Source organism: Aethalodelphis obliquidens, unplaced genomic scaffold (genome assembly GCF_003676395.1).
Source record: "Aethalodelphis obliquidens isolate GAN/ISIS:26980383/991018 unplaced genomic scaffold, ASM367639v1 scaffold113, whole genome shotgun sequence".
NCBI classification, from domain to species: domain Eukaryota; kingdom Metazoa; phylum Chordata; class Mammalia; order Artiodactyla; family Delphinidae; genus Aethalodelphis; species Aethalodelphis obliquidens.
Genome location: NW_020838057.1, coordinates 3,090,641 through 3,112,306, shown reverse-complemented (window position 1 = coordinate 3,112,306; position 21,666 = coordinate 3,090,641). Strand labels below are relative to the sequence as shown.

Here is a 21,666-nt window from a genome sequence, read left to right as displayed (position 1 = left end):
TGCGCAGGTGTGCGGAGGCCACGCGCCCGAGCCCTACAGTGCGCATGCGCGCTGGGCCAGCCGCTGCGGAGCACGCCCAGCTAGAACAGCCTCCGCCGCAGAAGTGCTTGCGCCGATATGTGCCAACGGTCTCTTGCTAAGTAAACCCAGGCAACCCAGTGCGCAGGCCCCACTGCACACTAGGGCATCGTTTCTCTGCGACTCCGTTCCAAAGTCCACAGGAAATCCTGCTCCTGAATTTCTCTATCCCCTCGCTCCCTTTGGATATCCACTTGCTCTTCTGTCTCCTCCAATCACATTCCTGCTTCGCCTCCAGGGTCGGCTCCTGAGCAATCCATCTCGGCTTTTCTCTCCAACCCCGGCCAGGAGCTTTTTGTCCCGCTGCGATCTTTCTCGACGCCTTCCTCCTCTGTGCCTTGGGCTGACTTCAGTCCCACTTCTAGGCCTTTGCCCAGGCCGTGTCTTTACTGTTGCCAGCCGCTGCACCAAGTATCCTCTAACAATATCGACTGGAAGGGTTCTCCTAGACTTTGTGTCCATGTTCTTTAAGGTCCCATCTTGCTCTGATCCTCAGTTTCCTCAATTTTCATACCCCTCTCTTGCCATGTTACAGGCCTTCTGTAAGAATCAGCGCTGTAAGTGCGTGTAAGGAATCGGCATTTAAAAATTTTTTTAACTCGCAGATTTACCTTTTCCATTTCAGGGACATTTTCACTGAATCCTATTTTAGTTGTTTGTTCTCTATTTCAAGGATGTCAGTTATGCATTTGTGCTTAACATCTGTTAGCTTCTCTGTAATTGCTTTAATCTTTGTCATTTCTACCTGCATCTGCTGATTACCACATGTCAATAATTTCATTTTACAGCTGTGTCTCTTCTGCTCCTTGCTATTTCCAGTGTATTTGTTGCATGTGATGTTCTTAGCTACTGCTGAGTGACAGGCAACCACAACCTATCATGCTCACAGCTTAGAGCTGCAGGTGTGAAGGTTGGTGAGGCTGGTTCTGTTCCTCATGTCTCTCGTACTCTGGGCACCGATGGACATCCCAGGGCACCATCTCATAAGAAAAGACAGAGGCGCCTCAGATCAAGCCAAACTGTGTTAGCACATTTCAAGTCTCAGGTTGCCTCACATGTGCCACCATCCATTGGTCAAAGCAAGTCACGTGGTCAAGCCCAAAGTCATGGGGCGGGCACCTACGCCCCACCCACCATGGGTGAGGAAATGTACTTCTCTCATGGAGGTGCAATGAGAGGGAGCAGATAGTTGTTGAACCATCTAATTTATTAATTACCACAGTCCTCGATTTGTTTCCTTAGGTTTACCAAGCTTACCTTCTCATCTTTGAGGTCTTGTTTAAAAATGGACACAGGTTACTATTGTTATACAGCTTGAAGCATCTGTGAGGCATTTCCTTCTGTTCCTTGAATCATCTTCTACATCAGCTTCTTTTGTCGTTTGCACAGCATTTTGCTTGCTTTTTCCCCAATACGATTGCATAGTTGCCACACTGTTTTAACGCATAAGCTCAGGAACTGAGGGGCAGGGGGTTGGCCATATTAAATCACCAAATGGAACCTGAGAAGCTGACAAAGTCCATCTCCAAGAACCTGGGAAGCTGCAGGGGCTTAGGACTGAAGTTGGGTCTCCACCTTGTCAGAACTCACAGCTCGACAATGCTGTTCTTTGCATTAGAATTGGAAGGAGCTTCTTAAAGTGTTTGGGGGGGGGCTTCCCTGGTGGTGCAGTGGCTAAGAATCTGCCTGCCAATGCAGGGGACACGGGTTCGAGCGCTGGTCCGGGAAGATCCCACATGCCACGGAGCAACTAAGCCCATGCGCCACAACTACTGAGCCCACGTGCCACAACTACTGAAGCCCGCGTGCCTAGAGCCCGTGCTCCGCAACAAGAGGAGCCACCGCGATGAGAAGCCCGTGCACTGCAACGAAGAGTAGCCCACACTCGCCTCAACCAGAGAAAGCCCGCGCGCAGCAATGAAGACCCAACACAGTCAAAAATAAATAAATAAAATAAATAAATTTATTTTTAAAAAAGTGTTTGGTGGGAACACTCATTCCCCATTGCTCACATTTCCACATGGAGAAACTTCTATTGCTGTCTCTTTCCTTGCCTCTTCACCCCTTCCAAAGGCTGAGGAATGATTTACTGGATTGGATAGGCATCACGGCTCAGCCCTCCAGCTTCCCTCCTCTTGGAGCCAGCTTGCCCAGTGTTCTGACCTGCTGCCCGCACCCAAGGGGAAGGACTACACTGCCTATGACCAGACAGACAACCACATCCAATGCTGGGTGAAGTGGCAGCAAGACCAATGCCGCTTTCTCGTATCTGCTCTAAAAGTGATACAGGTTATATGTTATCTCCAATTCTCGGATCCTGTAGCTACCTTTCGATTTATCCTGAATTTGGGAAGGGGAGTGAAAAAATAACCATTCCCTCCCGTACAAGTAAATTCCACAGGAGAGGAATTAGTCTGGCATTAAATGGGTCTAGGAAACCAGGATACAGGGAGGAGGGGCACAGCTTTGGAATTGGCCCAGGACTAAATTTTGGCTATGAACTTGGCCACGGAACAACCACCCTGGGCTCAGCTTCCTCGTCTGAAATATACCACCGGTCAGGACTCTTGGTTGTAAAGGAAAGCTCCTTTGACTAAACTGAAAAGCAATTTATTAAAGGAGGTGAGGCAGTTTCCCTCTGTCCCGGCTCACCCCCCAATCTCGGAGAAGGCTGGAGAAAAGGCTTAGCGCTTTCCTGTCGGAACAAAGCCCACGCCCAACCACGGCCTGCCCCAGGTACCCAGTGTGACCACTAGCCCTGGCGCGGGCAGTACAGTGGGACGTCCGCAACGTGCTCCCCGTTCTCCGGCCGCGGCTGGCGAGCGGGTGCACGGCGAGCTCTGATTGGCAGAGCTGAAGCGACGTGATTCCCCCCTCCCCCGCACGTCCTGCCGGGAAAGAACTTGGCTTCCGCCTTAGGGTCCGCAGCACGGGTGCATAACGTTGAGAGTCCTAAAACAGAGGAGTAGTTGCAGAGACGGTAGGGGCCAAAGAGGAGGACTATCCCACACATTCCTTCTCCAGAGAGGCCAGGAGGATGAAAGAAGACAATGGCTCTGGACTTCAGATAGCAACACTTTTATTATTCCCAGGTTCCGCCCGCTGCTGTTCCCTCCATGGCTCCCCATGTCCCCTAAGATCGTGCCCCTCCTCCCCAACCAAGGCACTCTCCAGGGGAGGTGACAAAGGTGGCAGTGAAGGAGGTGGTGAAGGAGAAACACCTTTACTGGAAGACCAGTGTGGACACGAGAAGGGGGAATGGAGTGAGGGTGCACGAGAGGTGGGGTCCAAGGAGCCAGTGCCTTTTTCAGCGCCCCTTCTGAGGGCTGAGAAGAGTCGGGCTGACACGCCCCGGCACCATCAAGGCCCTGCTCTCCTTTGGGAGAGGGCCTCGTGGGTGAGGGGGAGTCAGGAGGCCTGGGGTTCCCACAAAGAGAGGGAGAGAAGCCACCGGGTTTCACCGATCCATGCTGTCGTCCGTCGGGGTGGAGAAACAGGTCTGTAGCAACTTTTCGCAGAACTCCAGCTCCTCCTGGATTGGGGTGTGAAATTGGGAGCCCTGAGTGCAGAGGCCACCCCCTGCCTTCACCAGCTTTGCCCACAGAAACGGCTCCTCTTCCCTCCCACCCACCACCCCAGAAGCTTCCTGTCTCACCCCACTGGTCTGTCCTCACATCAGCCCCCGCCAGCTTGTCCTAACTCCCAGAAATGACCAACCTCGATTAATCCCTACTTAAAATCCCTTCCATGGATACAAACTCCAGAGACCAAGAAGGAAGCACTGACAGATTGGACCACATAAACATAAAAGGTATCTGCATAGCAGAAAGATGCCAGAAACAAAAGTGAAAGAAAAACAACAATTTGAGGTGAAAAATATTTGCAACTCATCACAAACGTCTAACATACTTAATACTTCAAGAGCTTTAATGGGGGCTTCCCTGGTGATGCAGTGGTTAAGAATCTGCCTGCCAACGCAGGGGATACGGGTTCGAGCCCTGGTCCGGGAAGATCCCACATACCACGGAGCAACTAAGCCCGTGCGCCACAACTACTGAGACTGCGCTCTAGAGCCCGTGAGCCACAACTACTGAAGCCCGCGTGCCACAGCTACTGAAGCCTGCACGCCTAGAGCCGGTGCTCTGCGACAAGAGAAGCCACCGCAATGAGGAGCCCGCGCACTGCAACGAAGAGTAGCCCCCGCTCGCCACAACTAGAGAAAGCCCGCAGGCAGCAACGAAGACCCAATGCAGCAATCAATCAATCAATCAAATTTTTTTTAAAAAATAAAGCTTTAATAAATCAGTTGCAAAACCACCACCCATTAGATAAATGGGCAAAGGATATGAATGAGTAGTTCACAAAAAAAGGAAAAAGATGCCCAACTTCACTCACGGGAGAAATGCAAACATAAACTGGACTGGAATACTGCTTTTCACCAATAAGCTTGAAGAAAGGTCAAATGGCTTGAGGAATAGCTTGAAGAAAGGTCAAATGTCTTGAGGCACCCTATCCTGGCCAGGATGTGGGAAAGTTGAGTACCCTCATGGCTGCAGTGTCGACTGGTTCAACTTCTATGGAGAACAACCTGGCAACAGCTAAGGACATGGCGCTTAAACCCTGTAACTTCATCTTTAACCTACCTTAACCCAGCCTTTCCTTTCTAGAAATTGTTCTATAGACATACTCCTAAAGTTACATGTGTAAAAGGTTATTCTTTTAGCAGAGTTGATAGTAGTGAAAGAGTGGAAACAAACTCCAAGAGGATAGAGCCATAGGCACCGACAGGAAACACACTCGTGGATATGTTATGAAAGGGAATATGGCAAGAGCAGAACAGTGGTCAGAATAGGCTGAGTTTACACAAAATGAAGAGAGGAAGAGGAAAAGAATTGATATGTACATTTCCTTGTATGTGCACAGACTATCTTAGGAAGGCCACAGGAAGAACTGGGTGGATAGGAATAGGGGTAGGAGGGAGACTTTTCACTGTTTATCCTCTCATGCATCTTGAATTTTGAACCACATGACTATGGGGCCTATTCAAAAAGCACCAATGTAATTTAATTTAACTCTACACAGGGCCCACAAAAATACCTACAAAAGAGGACTGGCTAAATCATGACGTAATCACTTCAGAGAATACTATGCAATTATAATATTGAATTACACTGAAATTAAAGCACACTTCTATTTACATATCTGGAAAGAGTTCTAAGACAGACACAAAGGGGAGAAAGAAGGCCATGTGAAAACAGAGGCAGAAATCGGAGTGATGGATGTATCCATAAGCCAAGGAACGTCAAGGACTGCCAGCAACTACTAGAAGCTGGAAGAGGCAAGGAAAGATTCTTCCCTAGAACCTTCAGAGGGAGAACGGTCTTGCTGACACCTTGACTTCAGACTTCTGTTCCCCAGAACTGTGAAACAATACATTTCTGTGTTAAGCCACCCAGTGTATGGTGCTCTGTTACAGCAGCTCTAGGAAACAAATGCACCACCTTACCTAAAATATCACAGCCCACCATTCTCTAACCCCTCTCTGGTTTAATTTTTCCTCACTGTAGTTCTAACTTCCTCGTGTCATATTATACACGACAGTATATGTTAAATTATATAGATTACGTATTACACGTGTGTGTATAGATAGATATGTATCTGTAAATATGTATTTGTGTGTGCGTTTGTCTACATTTTTATCTGTTACCCCATGAGCCCCATGAGAACCAAGGCTGTATCCCTTTGCTCCAAATCTCCAGTGCTCAGGTTGGGACCTGGCACATGGGTGACCTGCCCCTGATGGAAAAATGAAGGTTTCCACAGCTGTATACGTATGTAAAACTTCTCACATTGCACACTTTCAATATAGGTAAACTATACCTCAATAAAGCTGTTAAAATTTGTTTTGAAAACAAAAAACAAGGCATGTTGGCCGGTTCACACGAGGCTTCCCTCACCGGGTTGGTCTCATGGTACCAGGATCTGGCACACCAGAGGCTCAGGGGCAAACACATGGATGCATCAAGCAAGGATGGCTAAAACCACAGGCCGGACGAGGGCCGGGGCTGCCCCTGCCCCCCATGGGCACAAATCTCCACGGGTTCCCGTGACGAGGTCAGGGGGCGAGCCCCTGGGGGCGGGCACTGTGCCTCTCCCAGTCACCCCCGCTCCTCACACCCAGTGCCCAGCACCCTTCTGTAAACACCTGATGGTGTCCACAGAGGAATGCTCTCAGCACAATGGAAGTCCCAAGAAGCTGGCACGTTTGCTCTGTCCAGCTTTGCTGAAGCACCAGCGTCTGGGCGGTACTATAACGGCTGGATAAATTACTTAAGTAAAGTTAACTAAATCACTTAATCCTTTAAATAATTAAATAACTACTGAATATGTAATTAGTTGTTCTTTGTCACTTATTTGTTACTTATCTATTTAAATACCTGAGTTGTTACTTATCACTTGTTACTCAATATCTATATAATTAATATCTAATGAGTTATCACTTATTTGTTACTTATCTATTTAACTATTTAGTGAGTTATTTATTGCTTGTTATTTATCACTTGTTACCCTTTATCTAATTAAATAGCTAATGAGTTGTTATTTATCACATATTACTTACCTATTTAATCAAATATTTAATTTGTTGCTACTTATCATTTACTTATTTATCAATCTAAAAATACTTAAATATTTGAATGATATGATGTAAACAACAATATTAAATAATTTGGATAATAATTAGATGAGTTTGGGGGAATTCCCTGGCGGTCCAGTGGTTAGACTCAATGCTTCCACTGCAGGGGTTACAGGTTCTATCTCCACTTGGGGAACTAAGATCCTGCAAGCTGTGAGTCATGGCCAAAAAAAAAAAAAAAAAAATTAAATGAATTCGTTAACTCTTTAACTCTCAAAACTCCGAGCTCCTGGTTCTCCTTGCAATCCCCCTGGTGTTAACACAGCACGAGTCACATGGGGTGGGGGGGGCAATAAATGTTTGCTGAATGATGACTAGAGAAACACATGAATTGCAAAGAGGATGTAAACAAAAGCGTGGGCGAAGAGACCACAGAGACCCAGAAGGCAGGCACCAGGCTGGCCCCTCCCACAAAACGGCCGGGTCCCCTGGGCCAGCGCCCCCGCCCCCCCATCAGCAGTACCTGGTACTCCTCGTGCTGCTGCAGCAGCTGGCACCGGTGCCGCAGAAGCTCCTCCAGGCCCAGCTCGGGCTCCCGGCACTCCCGCACACCCTGGGGGAAGTCCGTCACCAAGCTGTGGGGACAGGAGAGCAGCTCTTGGGACCTCGCTCTGCACAGCGCCCCGAACCACGGGAGCCTCGGCAAGCTGCTCCCCCACACTGGGCCTCAGTTTCCCCACCTGCAACGTGGACTTGACTCCTGTCCCCGCCCCAGTCCAGGGACTTCGATGAGACTTGTACAAAACAGGGCACTCAGCACAGTGCCCGGCCTGGAGCCGACTCCACACGTGAGAGCTGCTGCCTGCTTGTCCAGCCGCTCCGTTCCATCGTGTTTTAAGACTCTAATCTGCTTGTACTTTGTGCGGGGGATGGGGGAGTATGAGTGTGAGAAAGACCCTCCCCCTCCTCCCCAGGCTGCTGTGGCAGCCCCCAAAGGTGAGGAAACTGAGGCTCAGGGAGGGCCAGCGCCGTGGTTCCTGCTCCCCTCTGACCCTAAACCCTTCAGCCCCCACGGCGGGGCCGGTCCTTTTGGGCCCCAGCGCACCTGCACAGGGCTCCAAGCACGTGCTCATGGAAGGGGCTGTGTTCTGTCCGGACAAGGGCCACCAGCTGCTGGACCATGCCCATGGAGCACAGGGTCCCTGCGGAAGGGCCAGGGGGTCAGAGGGGCAGTCCCTTCCCCTGTGCACTCCCCGCTAGGAACCATCCCAGCTCCCTGCCCTGGCCACCCCACCTTTGTGTTCAGGGTGGCCCACCAGCAGGTTCTGCAGCAGGAACGCCGACTTGACCTTGAGCTTTTGCACCTGCTGCTGCATGGCCCGCATCAACACAGAGAAGCCGTCCAGGCGGAGGAACTGCAGCAGCCCAGCCTCCTGCTCCCGGACCAGGCCTGGGGAGGGGGGAAGGCGGGGCCTTGAGGTGACAGTCACCACTGCCACCATTATCGTCCCCATTATCTCACCATCACCATCATCACCACCATCATTACTGTCATCACCCACCACCATCACCACCGATATCATCATCATTACCACCATCACCACCATCACCACCACACTCATCATCATCACCATCATCACCATGACCACCACCATCCCCAATAATCACCATCAGTATCATCACCATTATCACCACTACCATCATCACCCACCATCATCATTACCATCACCACCATCATCACCAATATATCATTACCGTCATTACCACTACCATCACCACCATAAACACCACAATCATTACCATCAAGACCATCACCCTCATCACCATCACCAATCTCACCATCAGTATCATCACCTCACCGTCACCACCATCATCACCCACCACCATCACCATGATCATCATCACCCACCATCATCATCACCATCATCACCAATATATCACCATTACCATCATTACCACTACCATCACCACCATAAACACCACAATCATCACCATCAAGACCATCACCTTTATCACCATCATCATCACCAATATCGTCATCAGTATCATCACCATCCTCATCATCGATTTCTACGGGTCCGTGCTTCGCAAGCATTACCTTTAAGTATTTTTAATTTAGGGACTTCCCTGGTGGTACAGTGGTTAAGAATCCGTCTGCCAACACAGGGGACACGGGTTCGAGCCCTGGTCCAGGAAGATCCCACATGCCACGGAGCAACTAAGCCCATGCACCACAACTACTGAGTCTGCGCTCTAGAGCCCGCAACACAACTACTGAGCCCGTGTGCCACAACTACTGAAGCCCACGCGCCTAGAGCCCGTGCTCCACAACAAGAGAAGCCCGCGCACCGCAACGAAGAGTAGCCCCCGCTCACCACAACTAGAGAAAGCCCGCGTGCAGCAACGAAGACCCAAGGCAGCCAAAAATAAATAAATAAATTTATTTTTTTTAAAAAAGAGCAGAGTACTTTAAAAAAATATATTTTTAATTGAGATATAATTCCACAGTCTGTACAATTTACCTTTTTAAAGTATACAATTCAGTGGTTTTTAGTATATTCACAAGGTTGGCTTACCATAACTATCTAACTCCAGAATATTTTCATCACTCCCAAGAGAAGCCCCATACCTGTTAGCAGTCCCTCCCCCCAACTGGCAGCCACTAATCCGCTTTCCACATCTATGAATTTGCCTCTTCTGGACATTTCACATAAATGGAATCAAACACTATGTGGTCTTCTGTGGTTGGCTTCTTTCACTCAGCATGTTTTCTAGGCTCGTCCAGGTTACAGCATGAATCAATATTTCATTCCTTTTAATGGTTGAATAGTATCCCATTGTATGAATAAGCCACGTTTTTTTTAATCCATCCATCCATTGGTGGGAACATTATCTCTTTTTAATCCTCAAAACCACCCTAGGAGGTGAGTGCTCTAGGAATCCCATTTTACTGATGAGGAAACTAAGACCCAGAGAGCCAGACTACTTCGTGAGGGTGACAGGCACCCTGGAAGGCCTCCGAGTATGACAGAACCAGCCTGAGGGGTGCACCTCCAAGGAGGCGCCGACGTGGGCAGGGTCTAGGCCAGGATAGATGGGAGCCCCCAGAAACCCGTGGCCAGTAAATCCCTGACACGTGGCAAGTGCCACTGAGGACCTGAGTTGTTAATCTCATTTGAGTTTAATTTATTTCAGTTTAGGGTAAAAAAGTGAAGCAGTGGTACAGCATGTTCCCATTAAGCACCACTTCGTCCCCTCACTAGAACTACACTCCACACTGACCGCTAAAAATACAGCCTGAGGTGAGATGTGCTTTATATGTAGGATGTACACTGGGTTTCAAAGACGTAGAGTGAAAAAAAAAGATGTAAAATATCTCATTAATACTCCACATAATGATGGGCCGAAATGATAATAATTTGGATATATGGGGTTAGATAAAACATTACTCAATTTACAAAATAAAAAAAAGGACAGGCGGATGGTGAGGGGAAGACATGACAACCCTCCACGTCCGCTCTGCCTTCACGATGGATCCAGGAGCAACCACTTCCCTTCATTCCAGGGCCTCTCCACTGGGCACAGCTGACATGTGGGTACAGGCCATTCTGTGTCGTGGGGGCCGCCCTGTGCATTGGAGGGTGTTGAGCGGCAGCCCTGGCCTGAGCCCACTAGATGCCAGTGGCCTGGAGATGCATCTCCCTGGGGGCACCCCCACCCACCTCCTCCGCAGCTCCCACACACTCCTCCACCTGACCTTCTCTTGGTCTGCGGCCAGAGGGTGAACCTCTGTGAGCCTCCACGCACCGGGCCGCAGGAGCAGTCAGGAGACCGACCAAGCAAAGGGCTCGTAGCACCAGGGCTGGCCTGTCCTAACCACTTTCCAAATGGTAGCCGCCACACGATGGCATACCCTGCAGCCGAGCCCACCCCCCAAAAAAGAAGACAGATGCCACGGAATTGTACACTTGGAAATAGTTATGTGCATTTTACATCAATTTTTAAAAATATAAAAGGCCTCGGGCTTCCCTGGTGGCGCAGTGGTTAAGAATCCGCCTGCCAATGCAGGAGACATAGGTTCGAGCTCTGGTCCGGGAAGATCCCACATGCCATGGGGCAACTAAGTCCGTGCGCCACAGCTACTGAGCCTGCGCTCTAGAGCCTGCGAGCCACATCTACTGAAGCCTGAGCGCCTAGAGCCTGTGCTCTGCAACAAGAGAGGCCACCACAATGAGAAGTCTGCGCACCGCAAGGAAGAGTAGCCCCCGCTCGCTGCAACTAGAGAAAGCCCGTGCACAGCAACAAAGACCCAACGCAGCCAAAAATAAAAATAAATAAAATAAATAAATAAAAATAAAAGGCCTCAGCCGTAAGAAAAAAATGAAATTTTGTCATTTGCAACAACATGGATGGACTTGGAGGTATTACACTCAGTGAAATAAGTCAGAGAGAGAAAGACAAATATGGTATGTTATCACTTATATGTGGAATCTAAAAAATAAAACAAACTACTGAGGGACTTCCCTGGTGGTACAGTGGTTAAGACTCCACGCTCCCCATTCAGGGGGCCCGGGTTCGATCCCTGGTCAGGGAACTAGATCCCACACGCATGCTGCAACTAAGAGTTCGCATGCCACAACTAAGAAGGCTGCCTGCCACAACTAAGACCCGGCACAACCAACCAAATAAATAAATAAATAAAATATTTTTTAAAAAATAAAATAAAACAAACTATTGAATATAATAAAAAAGAAGCAGACTCACAGATGTAGAGAACAAACTAGTGGTTACCAGTGATGAGAGGGAAGCGGGGAGGGACAAGACAGGGGTGGGTTTTAAGAGGTACCAAAAAAGAGGAAAAAAAAAAAGATAAAGGGCATTGAATTGATAGTTCCTGTAGCTCCTACCTGGCATCCTGGATTGCATTCTCTGGGAGAAGCTGACTGCCCAGCTTGAGCTGTGATGACACTCAAGCAGCCCCCGAGAGGACCCCGCCCATGACAAGGAGTGATCGGGGCCCCAAATGTCAACAGTGCCAAGACTGAGAGCCCTGAGGGGCCTAAAAACACTCAAGCTGGGCCTCGTCCCGTGTTGTGAGGCTCTGGCTCTCTGACCAGCGGCAGGTGTGGCAAGCTCACCGCTCTGTTCCCAGCACCCAGCAGAGCCCCGGCAGGTACTGGGGATAAACGAACACACAAGGCCCCTCTCTCTCTGCCCCAAAGCAGATCCGGAAGCTGGCACCAGCCCTAGGGACCCGAGCCCCTCCCCGGCAGCCCCCGGGACACTCACAGGAGATGGCGAAGAGGGCCTTGACGCGCACAGCATCGCAGGGGTCCCGATCCAGCAGGCGCAGCAGCTTGCGCAGTGCGCCAAGGCCCAGCACCTGCTCCTGGATGGCTGCCACGTTCTGGCTGCATGTGCCGATGAGCTGCGCCGCCCGCCACCGCAGCCCTGCAGGCCCCGCCTCCAGGTAGCGGCCCACCAGCAGGTGCATGCCGGACAGCTGGCAGAAGTCTATGTGGAGAGAGGGGAGCAGACAGGCCAGGTGTGATGAGCTGAGCTGTGTCCCCACAGATTTACATTGAAGCCCTAACCCCCAAGGTCTCAAAATATGTCTCTATCTGGAGACAGGGCTTTAAAGAGGTGATTAAAGTGAAACGGTGTCATGGGATAGGGCCCTAATCCAATATGACTGGGGCCCTTATAAAAAAGAGGAGATTAGGACACAGACATGCACAGAGGGATGACCACATGAGGACAGAGCAAGAAGGCCCCCATATTCAAGCCAAGGACAGGGGCCTCAGAAGAAATCAACCCTCGGACTTCGAGCCTCCAGAACTGTGAGAGAAGAGCCTTCTGTTGTTTAAGTCCCCAGTTTGTGGTGCTTTGTTACGGCAGCCCAACTGGACAAATACACCAGGTGAGGCTGAGGGGAGCCTGCCCCCAAGGGCAGGCTCTCCCCAAGCACCCAACTGGGGGTCTGTCCAAGGCCAGTGTGTCTCAACAATGTCAGCATTTGGAGGGTCAGGGTCCCAGGCTCCAGTCCACTAAATGCCAGTTCTGACCCCCAGTCTTTGTGACAATCAGAACATCCCCCGTGGGAGAACACACCACACCAGACGTCCGCAAACTATAGCCTACCACCTGTTTTCTATATTGGTGAGCTTGGTTGTTCTTCAAAAAGTTAAATACAGAGTTACCCTGTGACAACTCTTACATATATATCTAAAAGCATCGAAAGCAGAAACTTGAACACATGCTTGTACACCAGTGTTCACAGCAGCATTATTTACTATAACCAAAGGGGGAAGTGACCCAAATGCCCGTCAACTGATGAACGCATAAACATGTAGCCCATCCACACACTGGCGTCTCAGTCAGCCACAAAAAGTAATAAAGTTCTGATACAGCTACGACATGGAAGAACCTTGAAAACATCACCTTCAGTGAAGGAATCCAGTCACAAAAGGTGACATATTCTACTATTCCATGTACCTGAAATGTCCAGAACAAACAAATCCACACCATCAACGACCACACCACACCCCTCCAAGTGGAAGTGACCACTCATCCTTCTATTGGCTTCTCAGCATTTAGCATAAAACCCACAGCACCAGCCTTGGCCCGTGAGCCCCGTATGCCCAGCGTCACTTCCTAGACCTCACCCCTCACTCACTCTGCTCTGCTGGCTTCACTGCTGTTCCCACACAGGCCAGGCAGGTTCCCACCTCAGGGCCTTTGCACTGGTCATTCCCTCTACCTGGAATGCTTTTTCCAGAGCTAATCCCATGACTCACACCCTCACTTCAGGTCTCTGATCAAATGCCACTCCTCGGGGAGGCCTTCTCTGACTACCCCATCCAGGACCACCTCCTGTCTCTTACTCTAGGGAGTGGCAATGGACTCCCAGCAGACTAGGGTGACATGGTCAGTCTCAGAGAGCATCAGGGAGGTGGTGGACTGAACCTGGCGCCATCACTGCTCCTGATGGCAAGCAGACCAAGCAGGGAGGGACAGGGCAGTCTCACCTGGGGCCTGAGTCAGAGCCGGAATGGAGGGGTGAGGCTGAGAGGCTGGGAGGAGGCTGGTTGTGTGGTCCCTGAGACAAAGGACAAGGGCTGGGCTGCAGCAGGACCCAGGGCTTAGGAGGAGGAGGCAAGAGACAGAAAGGAGACCAGAAGGCAGAAGGGACAGGACCCTGGAGGCTGGGGGCAGGCTGGAGCGGGCCTGGCCGTACCTGCGGCGTTGTCCATGTTCTCGCACAGGTCGGCCAGCAGCTCCAGGGCCCCCTCGCGCTCTTGCTGGTCAGCAGCCAGTTCAGCCTCACCAGCTGAGGGGGTTGTGGGCTGGGACAGCACTCGGAGGCAGTTCTTCATCTGCTCCACCTCTTCCCGCTGGCCCCGGAAGGCAGCCGACATGGCCTCCTGCAGCCACTGGCGCCTCTGGGGGTTGAGGCGGAGCGGGAGGGTGGGGGAAAGAAGCAAACCTCATCAATAATCAACTCAGGAATAAGAGTCATTAATAGTAACAGCCAACATCTGAGAGCTGAGTGTCCTTCAGTCAGCACGTACCTACCGGGCACCTTCTCTACTCACAGGCTCGTTTCTAGACGCTAGATCTATGGAGAGACTGGCTGTGGGGCGTGAGAAGAAAAAGAGGGCTCAGGGACACCTAGGTTTTTGTCCTGAACAACTAGAAGGAGATGGGGAAGACTGCAAGAGAAGCAGTAGTGGAGTGAGAGGAGTAGAGATTAGAGCTTTTTTTTTTTTTTTTTGCGGTATGCGGGCCTCTCACTGTTGTGGCCTCTCCCGTTGCGGAGCACAGGCTCCGGACACGCTGGCTCAGCGGCCATGGCTCACGGGCCCAGCTGCTCCGCGGCATGTGGGATCTTCCTGGACCGGGGCACAAACTTCTGTCCCCCGCATCAGCAGGCGGACTCTCAACCACTGCGCCACCAGGGAAGCCCTAGAGCTCATTTTTGAACTTGTTAAGTTTGAGGGATCCATGACACACCCAAGGCCAGATATTGAGTACACTGCCTGAAGTTCAGGGAGGAGGTCCAGCCTTGATCTCAACCTCGAGGATTTCTCAACCTCGACTCTGCTGACACTTTGAGCTGGATTGTTCTGCCGTGGGGGTCGTCCTGTGCACTGCAGGGTATTGAGCAGTATCCCTGGCCTCCACCCACCAGATGCTAACAGCACTGCCCCCACCTCCCACCCCCCCCAACCCCACCATGGTTAAAACTACCCCCCCAGGAGAGCACCACTGGCCTAGAGATATAAATTTAAGAATAATCAGGGCTTCCCTGGTGGCGCAGTGGTTGAGGGTCCGCCTGCCGATGCAGGGGACATGGGTTCTTGCCCCGGTCTGGGAAGATCCCACATGCCGCGGAGTGGCTGGGCCCGTGAGCCATGGCCGCTGAGCCTGCGCGTCCAGAGCCTGTGCTCCGCAACAGGAGAGGCCACAGCAGTGAGAGGCCCGCGTACCACATAAAAAAAATAATAAAAAAAATTAAAAGAATCATCAGAGGAAAACGTCAACGTGAGATCACACAGGAAGTGAGGGTAGAAGAGAGGGTCCTGGTGTGCTCCATGGTTAAGAGGCTGGGGAATGAGGATGAACCAACAGAGGAGATGGGGAAGAAGAGCCAGTAAGTGGGATGAAAAGCAGAAAAGCATGTTGTTCCAGATGCCAAATGAAGAAAGAACTCAAGGGGAGGGGGTAGTAATCAAATGCTACTAGTAAGTCAAATAAGATAAGTGCTGAAAACTGGCTGCTGTTTTTTTGGTTTTTGGCCAGGCTCCATGGTCACTGTTCTGGATAAATTTGGGCAAGATGTTAATCTTTCTGTGCCTGTTGCCTACCTCATGGTCCCAGAGGTTCAATGACATCATGGATGTAACCGAATTAGCACCATATTTTGTATACTGTAATTGTCATCGCCAACTAAACATCATGTATAACAAATATTGCTATTAATCTCCGAAACAACCTTCCATGGTTAAGGATTACTGTTATTCCCACTTCACAGATGAGAAAATGGAGGCACGGAAAAGTGCGACTTGCCCAAGGTCACATAGTCAGCCATCCACAAAGCCTTAAGTCAAATCTAAGCGGTCTGTCCACAGAGCCTGTGTTCTTAATGATAATATCCTGCTGCCTTCAGGAGCACGACCTATGTGCCAGGTTCTGTGTTGAGCCCTACTTCAACTGGAACCTCAGAACTACCCTGTGAAGTACCACTGTTATTCTTATCATCAACATCAACTTGCAACTAAATAACTCGACGCTCAGAAACATGAAGTGATATACCCAAGGTCACACAGCTGTATGATGCTGAATCCACGACTGTCTGGCTCTGGAGAGCCGTTGCTTTTTCTTTTTAGCATAAGACTCTCTGTCTCCCAGCACAGTGCAGGGATCCAGGGATCTGACCTTCAGTCTACAATAACCCTATCGAGCACAAATACAGTCTACTATGCCTTCACAGCGGGACTCCCGCCCCTCCCCAGATACCTGTCCCCACGTCCCTCACCCCAGCTTCTCGGGTCCCCACCCTTTACCTCCTCACTCATGGGTTCTGGAGGGAGGTCTGGCTCTTCAGAGCCCGCCGTGATGGCCATCTGCAGCAGACCTTGGAGGTTTCGCGGTGGCGGGGGATTGTCGGAGCCGCCCGCGGAGGAGCCGCTGCCCCCTGACGAGCAACCCTGGGAGGCTGGGGGCAGCGCCAGGGGAAGACGACTGCTCCCGGAGCCTTGGTTCGCCATGGGCTGTTTGCAAAGAAGGGAAGAATGTGTTGGGGTAGGGTATGGTCCCCGCTGAGGTAGCTCTGGCGTCCTGGCGGGTCGATTCCTGGGGGTCTGCTGATAAGGTGGCGTTTTAGGGAAGCTCCGCGGCCCCGCATGACCCCAAACCACTCTGCCCACACCCCCTTTAACCACAGCCCTCTTTTCTTCTCTCATACCAACAGGAGCCTTCCCCGAAGTCACAAGTCCCTCCTTCCTCCCTAGCAACGGGCCCCACCTACTCTCCCTAGCAACCCCCTCCTCCATTTCCACTGCAGTCCTTCCCGTCTCTTAGCAACCCCACTGCCCAGCCTTCAGAGCAACAAGCCCTCCCTGTGGTCTTCTTAGCAACAAGTCTCCTCCCTCCTCTCCGAAGAGGGGAGCCTGAGCGGGGCGGACCTCACCTTCCCGGGCCTCGTGTCGCCGCCGCTACTAAAGGCAAACCCGCCCGCACCTGACTCTGCTGGGCGCCGCCATATTGACCGGAAATACTCACGGTCTCGCCCGGAATTTCCCCGCGCAGCCACCCAACTAAGGGCCGTACCTGGGCGTGAGGCTACTTCTCCCGGTTCTTAAGTCCTTCCCACCTGGCGGGATACTTCGCTCGGCCTGGCCCCTCACCTAGGCCACGCCCCCCGCGCTCACGCTCTGGTGTAAGCCCCGCCCCCTGCCCGGATCCCGCCCCTAATGAGCCCCTCCTCCTCATTGCAAGCTCCACCCTGCCCTAGTGTAGGCCCTGCTCCCCGGTCTGGCTCCGCCTTGGTTAGACCCCTTCCACACCCACGCACCCTGTCCCAGTTCTAAACTCTGCCCCTCGCCGCCACTTAAGGCTCCGCCCCTGTTCTAGGCCTTTCGCCCTCTCCCAGCTAAACCCCGCCCCCGTGCCCGTGCACCCGCCGCTCCCCGTTAAGCCCCGCCCTCTTCCTGGCCCCGCCCCACCCCGTGGTTGCCTGTAGCGAGGGTCCCCTCACCCTCGGGGCGTTTTCCCCTGCACCGGGGCCCCGATTCCGTCTTTTACTAGAGCCCTGGGTTCTCAACACTAATACCTGACCCAGGCAGAGTTTGGCCTGTCCCACCGCCTTCTTGGCCTCAATTTCCCCTTTCGTCATAGGAGGCTGCCCGTTACCCCCACCTGCAGCACCTGTGCGGACCTCTCTTATCCTCCAGCGTCTCCCTCGTGGAATCTTCCCTGAGTCCTGCCAGGTGCAAAGGAGGTGATTCTTGAAGCCGGGAAGTAAAATGCGCAGGCAAGGTGGTTTAGGCGGCTCGAGGCCTCCCTGCACCAGATTTGGGGCTCAGGTCCGGGAATGTGCCTGGTCTTTGGAGGTGTTTGCTTTGGGCTGGGCTTAGAGAAATCCTAGTTCTCTCTTCCATAAGAGGCCCTCCCACTCCAGGAAAAGGTTGTACTCAACTTTGGTGGAGCCCACAAGTCGCAGATATATTGAGCACACTGCTCGGTCTGGGATGTGCCGGGTGATCTTTTGGACAGAGATGGGAAGACCAAACATATAAGCCGTGTGTGGGGGGGGGGGGGCACTGAGGAGGATAGCTATCAGACAGGCGTCTGGGCCCCTGGGTACCCTATTGTATCCATTTCCTGTCTCTGCTGTTAACAAATTACCAAAAACTTAAAACAACACAGATTTATAACCTTACAGTTCAGAAGCCCGGAATGGGTCTCACTGAGTTAAAATAGTTAAACTCAAGGTGTCAGCACGGTTGTGTTTCTTCTGGAGGCTCCAGGGGAGAATCTGTTTCCTGGCCTTTTCCAGCATCTAGAGGCTGCCCACTTTCTTTGGATTGTGGCTGCATCATTTTGGCTACTGTTTCTTTCCGTATCCCATCTCCTCCTCTGACTCTGATCCTCATGCCTCTCCCTCATAAGAACTCTTGTGATTACATTTAGGGCCCACCCAAATGACCAGGACAACCTCCCCACCTAAGATTTTCAGTTCAATCACATCTGCAAAGTCCATTTTGCCATGTAGGTGACATATTCACAGGTTCTGAGAATTAGGATGTGGACATCTTTGGGGGCCCGTTGTTCAGCCTAATATACCTATGTACACATATGTACAAGTCCATCTATCTGTAATACTGTTTACATATATTATTATACATAATGCCATATAATATATATGTACATATAACACGTAACTGTATATAACATTACAAATATGAACATATGTTTAATATAATGGTAGCCTAGATGAAAATTCCTCAGGTACCCTCTAAAAGACATAGCTTTGGGCTTCCCTGGTGGCGCAGTGGTTGAGAGTCCGCCTGCCAATGCAGGGAACATGGGTTCGTGCCCCGGTCCGGGAAGATCCCACATGCCGCAGAGCGGCTGGGCCCGTGAGCCATGGCCGCTGAGCCTGCGCGTCCGGAGCCTGTGCTCCGCAAGGGGAGAGGCCACAACAGTGAGAGGCCCGCGTACCGCAAAAAAAAAAAAAAAAAAAAAGACATAGCTTTTACAATGATCTGTAAGAAGGATGATCATATAATTTTCCATCCACAGCAAGACACTTGAGAGTGAAAACGGACCCTATTAATAATTACAGAATAACAGACATAAACCAGGACATGTGGTCACCCTCCTTTTTTTTTTTTTTTGTGGCCACGCGGCTTACAGGATCTTAGTTCCCTGACCAGGGATCAAACCCAGTCCCCAGCAGTGAAAGTGCCGAGTTCTAACCACTGAACCACCAGGGAATTCCCTGGTCACCCTGCATCTAAGGTTCTATTTGATCTGCTTCCTCACCTCATTTCCTCTCACTGTTCCCCTCCAGCTACACTGGCTCCTTCAATCTTCCCATAACACACCGGGCACACTCCTGCCACAGGGCCTTTGCACTGCTGTTTCCTCTGCCTGGAAGGCTCCTGGCACTTTATCTACATGGCTCTGACCCTCATTTTTCTTCAGTGTCCCTTCACTGAGGAGGCCTTTCTTGGCACGGTAGTGAAAACCATATAAAGGGACTTCCCTGGTGGTCTGGTGGGTAAGACTCTATGCTCCCAATGCAGGGGGCCAAGGTTCAATCCCTGGTCGGGAAACAAGATTCTGCATGCATGCTGCAACTGAGCCCGCATGCATGCCAGAACTAAGAGTCCACATGCCACAACAAAGATCCCGCGTGCCGCAACTAAGACCCAGCACAACCTAAATAAATTTTTTTTTAAAAAAATCATACAGAAAATTACTCAACAAACATTTCCTGTCCCCATTCCCTCCTTTAGTTTCCACTTCATCACTGATCACGACTCTGTAACATACCATATATTTTGTGCTTTTTTTGTTTTGTTTTTTGGCTGTGAGGCTTGTGGGATCCTACTTCCCCTAACAGAGATCGAACCTGTGCCCCCTGCAGTGGAAGCACGGAGTCCTAACCACTGGACCACCAGGGACTTCCCAATATACCATATATTTTGATTATCTTGTTTATCTCTGGTCTCATCCACTGCAGTGAGAGCTCCATAGGACAGGGATCTTTGTTGATTTGGTTCCCTGCTGTACCCTCAACACTGGGAACAGTATCTGGCTTAGATTTGGCACTGAGTATAGATTCACGGAATGAAAGTGGTTGACTAGGAGACTTAAGGTTCATGGGTACACTCTATAGGTGATTTGGAAATTAAATGGGTGCCTAACACCTTTGGGTGTCTGATACAGGGGAATCCCGGATCACGTGGCAATCTAGCTGTGCACAGGTCCATGGATGAGCTATAGTGGGACATATGATTATACTGGAGCCCACATGAAGATCTACGGGATCCAATGGTGGGCACAGAGAATAGACAGGGGCCTAAAAAAAACACAGGGACCTCAAGGGGTTCTGGAAGTTTCTCTGTAGGAGGATCGTGGATCCTAAATGGAGGTATGGATCCAAGATGATCCAAAACCCGGCACCCTGGGCTGTGGGTGGATACAGGGTCCTGATGCTAGTGGGGAACAGAGGCCTGGGTGGACAGCTTGGGGGTCTGGGGGAACAGAGATGAGCCTTGGATCAGCAATTCCCCAAATGCTTTCCCTCTCTCTGCTTCTGTCTCCCTTTTTCTCTGCCCGTCCAATCTGTCCCATATCCCCCCAGCATCTAGCCCTTCACCTGTATGTATCCTCCATCTTTTGTGGTCCCCAACTCTATCTCTCTTTGTCAGTCTCTCTTTCTACATCTCTCTGTCTCTCTCCAGTTCTCCCTCCACCTGTCTCTCTGTTTTGTTCCTCCCCCCTGGTCCCTTTCCATCTCTCTTTCCCACTTTTCTCCTGTTCTCTGACCCTCCATCCTTCCCCTGCCATCTTCCCCTGCACCTTACCTTTACATCTTGCCCCTCTCTGCCCCCATCCTTCTATTTTTGTTAATTTCTCTCCCTCATCTCTCTGTGTCTCCACTGTTGTCTCTCTGTGGTCTCCCCTCCATTACTCTGGGTCTCTCCCCATCTCTGGCTCTGTTTTCTCTGTTCATCTCTCTTCCCATCTGTCTCTCCATATCTCTGTGCCTCTATCCCCCACCCCCTACTCCCTGTCTCTCCAACTCTCTTTCCCTTCATCTCGGTCTCTCTCCATTTCTATCTCTGGTTTCCTCCATCTCTGTCTCTCCCCATCACCTTCTCTCCTTTTCTCCATCTCCCTGTCTCTCTGACCACCCCCCATCTCTCCTGTCTCTGCCTGTCTCTGGCTGCCCGCGTGTTCCCCCATCTCCCTCTCTTGCCCCATCCCTGTTTCTGGTGGTCTCCATCTCCCTTGCCATCTGTCTCTTTCCCTGACTCCTGTCAGACTTCATCTCCCTTTGTGTGGCTCCACCTCAGCCCCTGCCTGTTTGCTCCGCATCTCCGTCCCTCCATCGTCTCTCCTGCATCCCTCCATCCCTCCCAGCATCCTCCCACTTCCTCTCCATCCCTCCAGCTCCCAGGCCCGCCCCCTGCCCCCGCTCCTCCCTCCCCCCTCCGAAAGGGTTAACTTTGGGGAAGGGCCCGGAGTCCCCGGATGGTGATGTCAGCGTGCGGGAGAGAAAGGACGAGGTGGCGGGGGGGAGGCGGAGAGGAGGAGGAGGCGGAGGAGAGAGGGCGCGTGGGGGGGCGGGGGGGACCTCGGCCTGCAGCATCCGCCGGCCCGCACCTCAGACCCCCCCGGCGGGGGGAGGCGCAGGCAGGGGGGGGCCGGCCAGGGAC

The 21,666-nt window shown here is 51.4% G+C and overlaps 1 protein-coding gene across 6 annotated transcripts; it reads right to left on the bottom strand.

Moving 5' to 3' along the window:
* Window positions 1-3,135: 3,135 nt before the first annotated feature.
* On the bottom strand, window positions 3,136-17,170 carry HSPBP1 (HSPA (Hsp70) binding protein 1). 6 transcript variants are annotated; one of them, XM_027097175.1, is made up of 8 exons: window positions 16,905-16,973; window positions 16,279-16,575; window positions 13,950-14,154; window positions 12,002-12,226; window positions 8,007-8,162; window positions 7,818-7,914; window positions 7,236-7,347; window positions 3,144-3,610 (listed from the first exon to the last, which is right to left on the bottom strand). In XM_027097175.1, exons 2-8 carry the CDS (start codon window positions 16,480-16,482, stop codon window positions 3,536-3,538), a joined length of 1,074 nt encoding a protein of 357 aa, XP_026952976.1. In that variant the 5' UTR covers window positions 16,483-16,575; window positions 16,905-16,973; the 3' UTR covers window positions 3,144-3,535. The 6 variants fall into 6 exon arrangements, with proteins under 6 accessions (XP_026952977.1, XP_026952979.1, XP_026952976.1 ...); XM_027097174.1 differs by lacking the exon at window positions 16,905-16,973 and adding an exon at window positions 17,045-17,170 and having other exon boundaries at window positions 3,145-3,610; window positions 16,279-16,485; XM_027097173.1 differs by having other exon boundaries at window positions 3,145-3,610; window positions 16,279-16,485; window positions 16,905-17,012.
* Window positions 17,171-21,666: the final 4,496 nt, after the last annotated feature.

Bases quoted from the DNA above. Each gene is read 5' to 3' on its own strand.
- HSPBP1 (XM_027097174.1), bottom strand. From the start codon at position 16,482: ATGGCGAACCAAGGCTCCGGGAGCAGTCGTCTTCCCCTGGCGCTGCCC. The intron at 7,915-8,006 runs GTGGGGTGGCCA...GCCCTTCCGCAG, and splicing joins GGGCCACCCTGAACACAAAG to GGACCCTGTGCTCCATGGGC. The intron at 3,611-7,235 runs GTACTGCTGATG...ACCCCAATCCAG, and splicing joins AGCAGCACGAGGAGTACCAG to GAGGAGCTGGAGTTCTGCGA.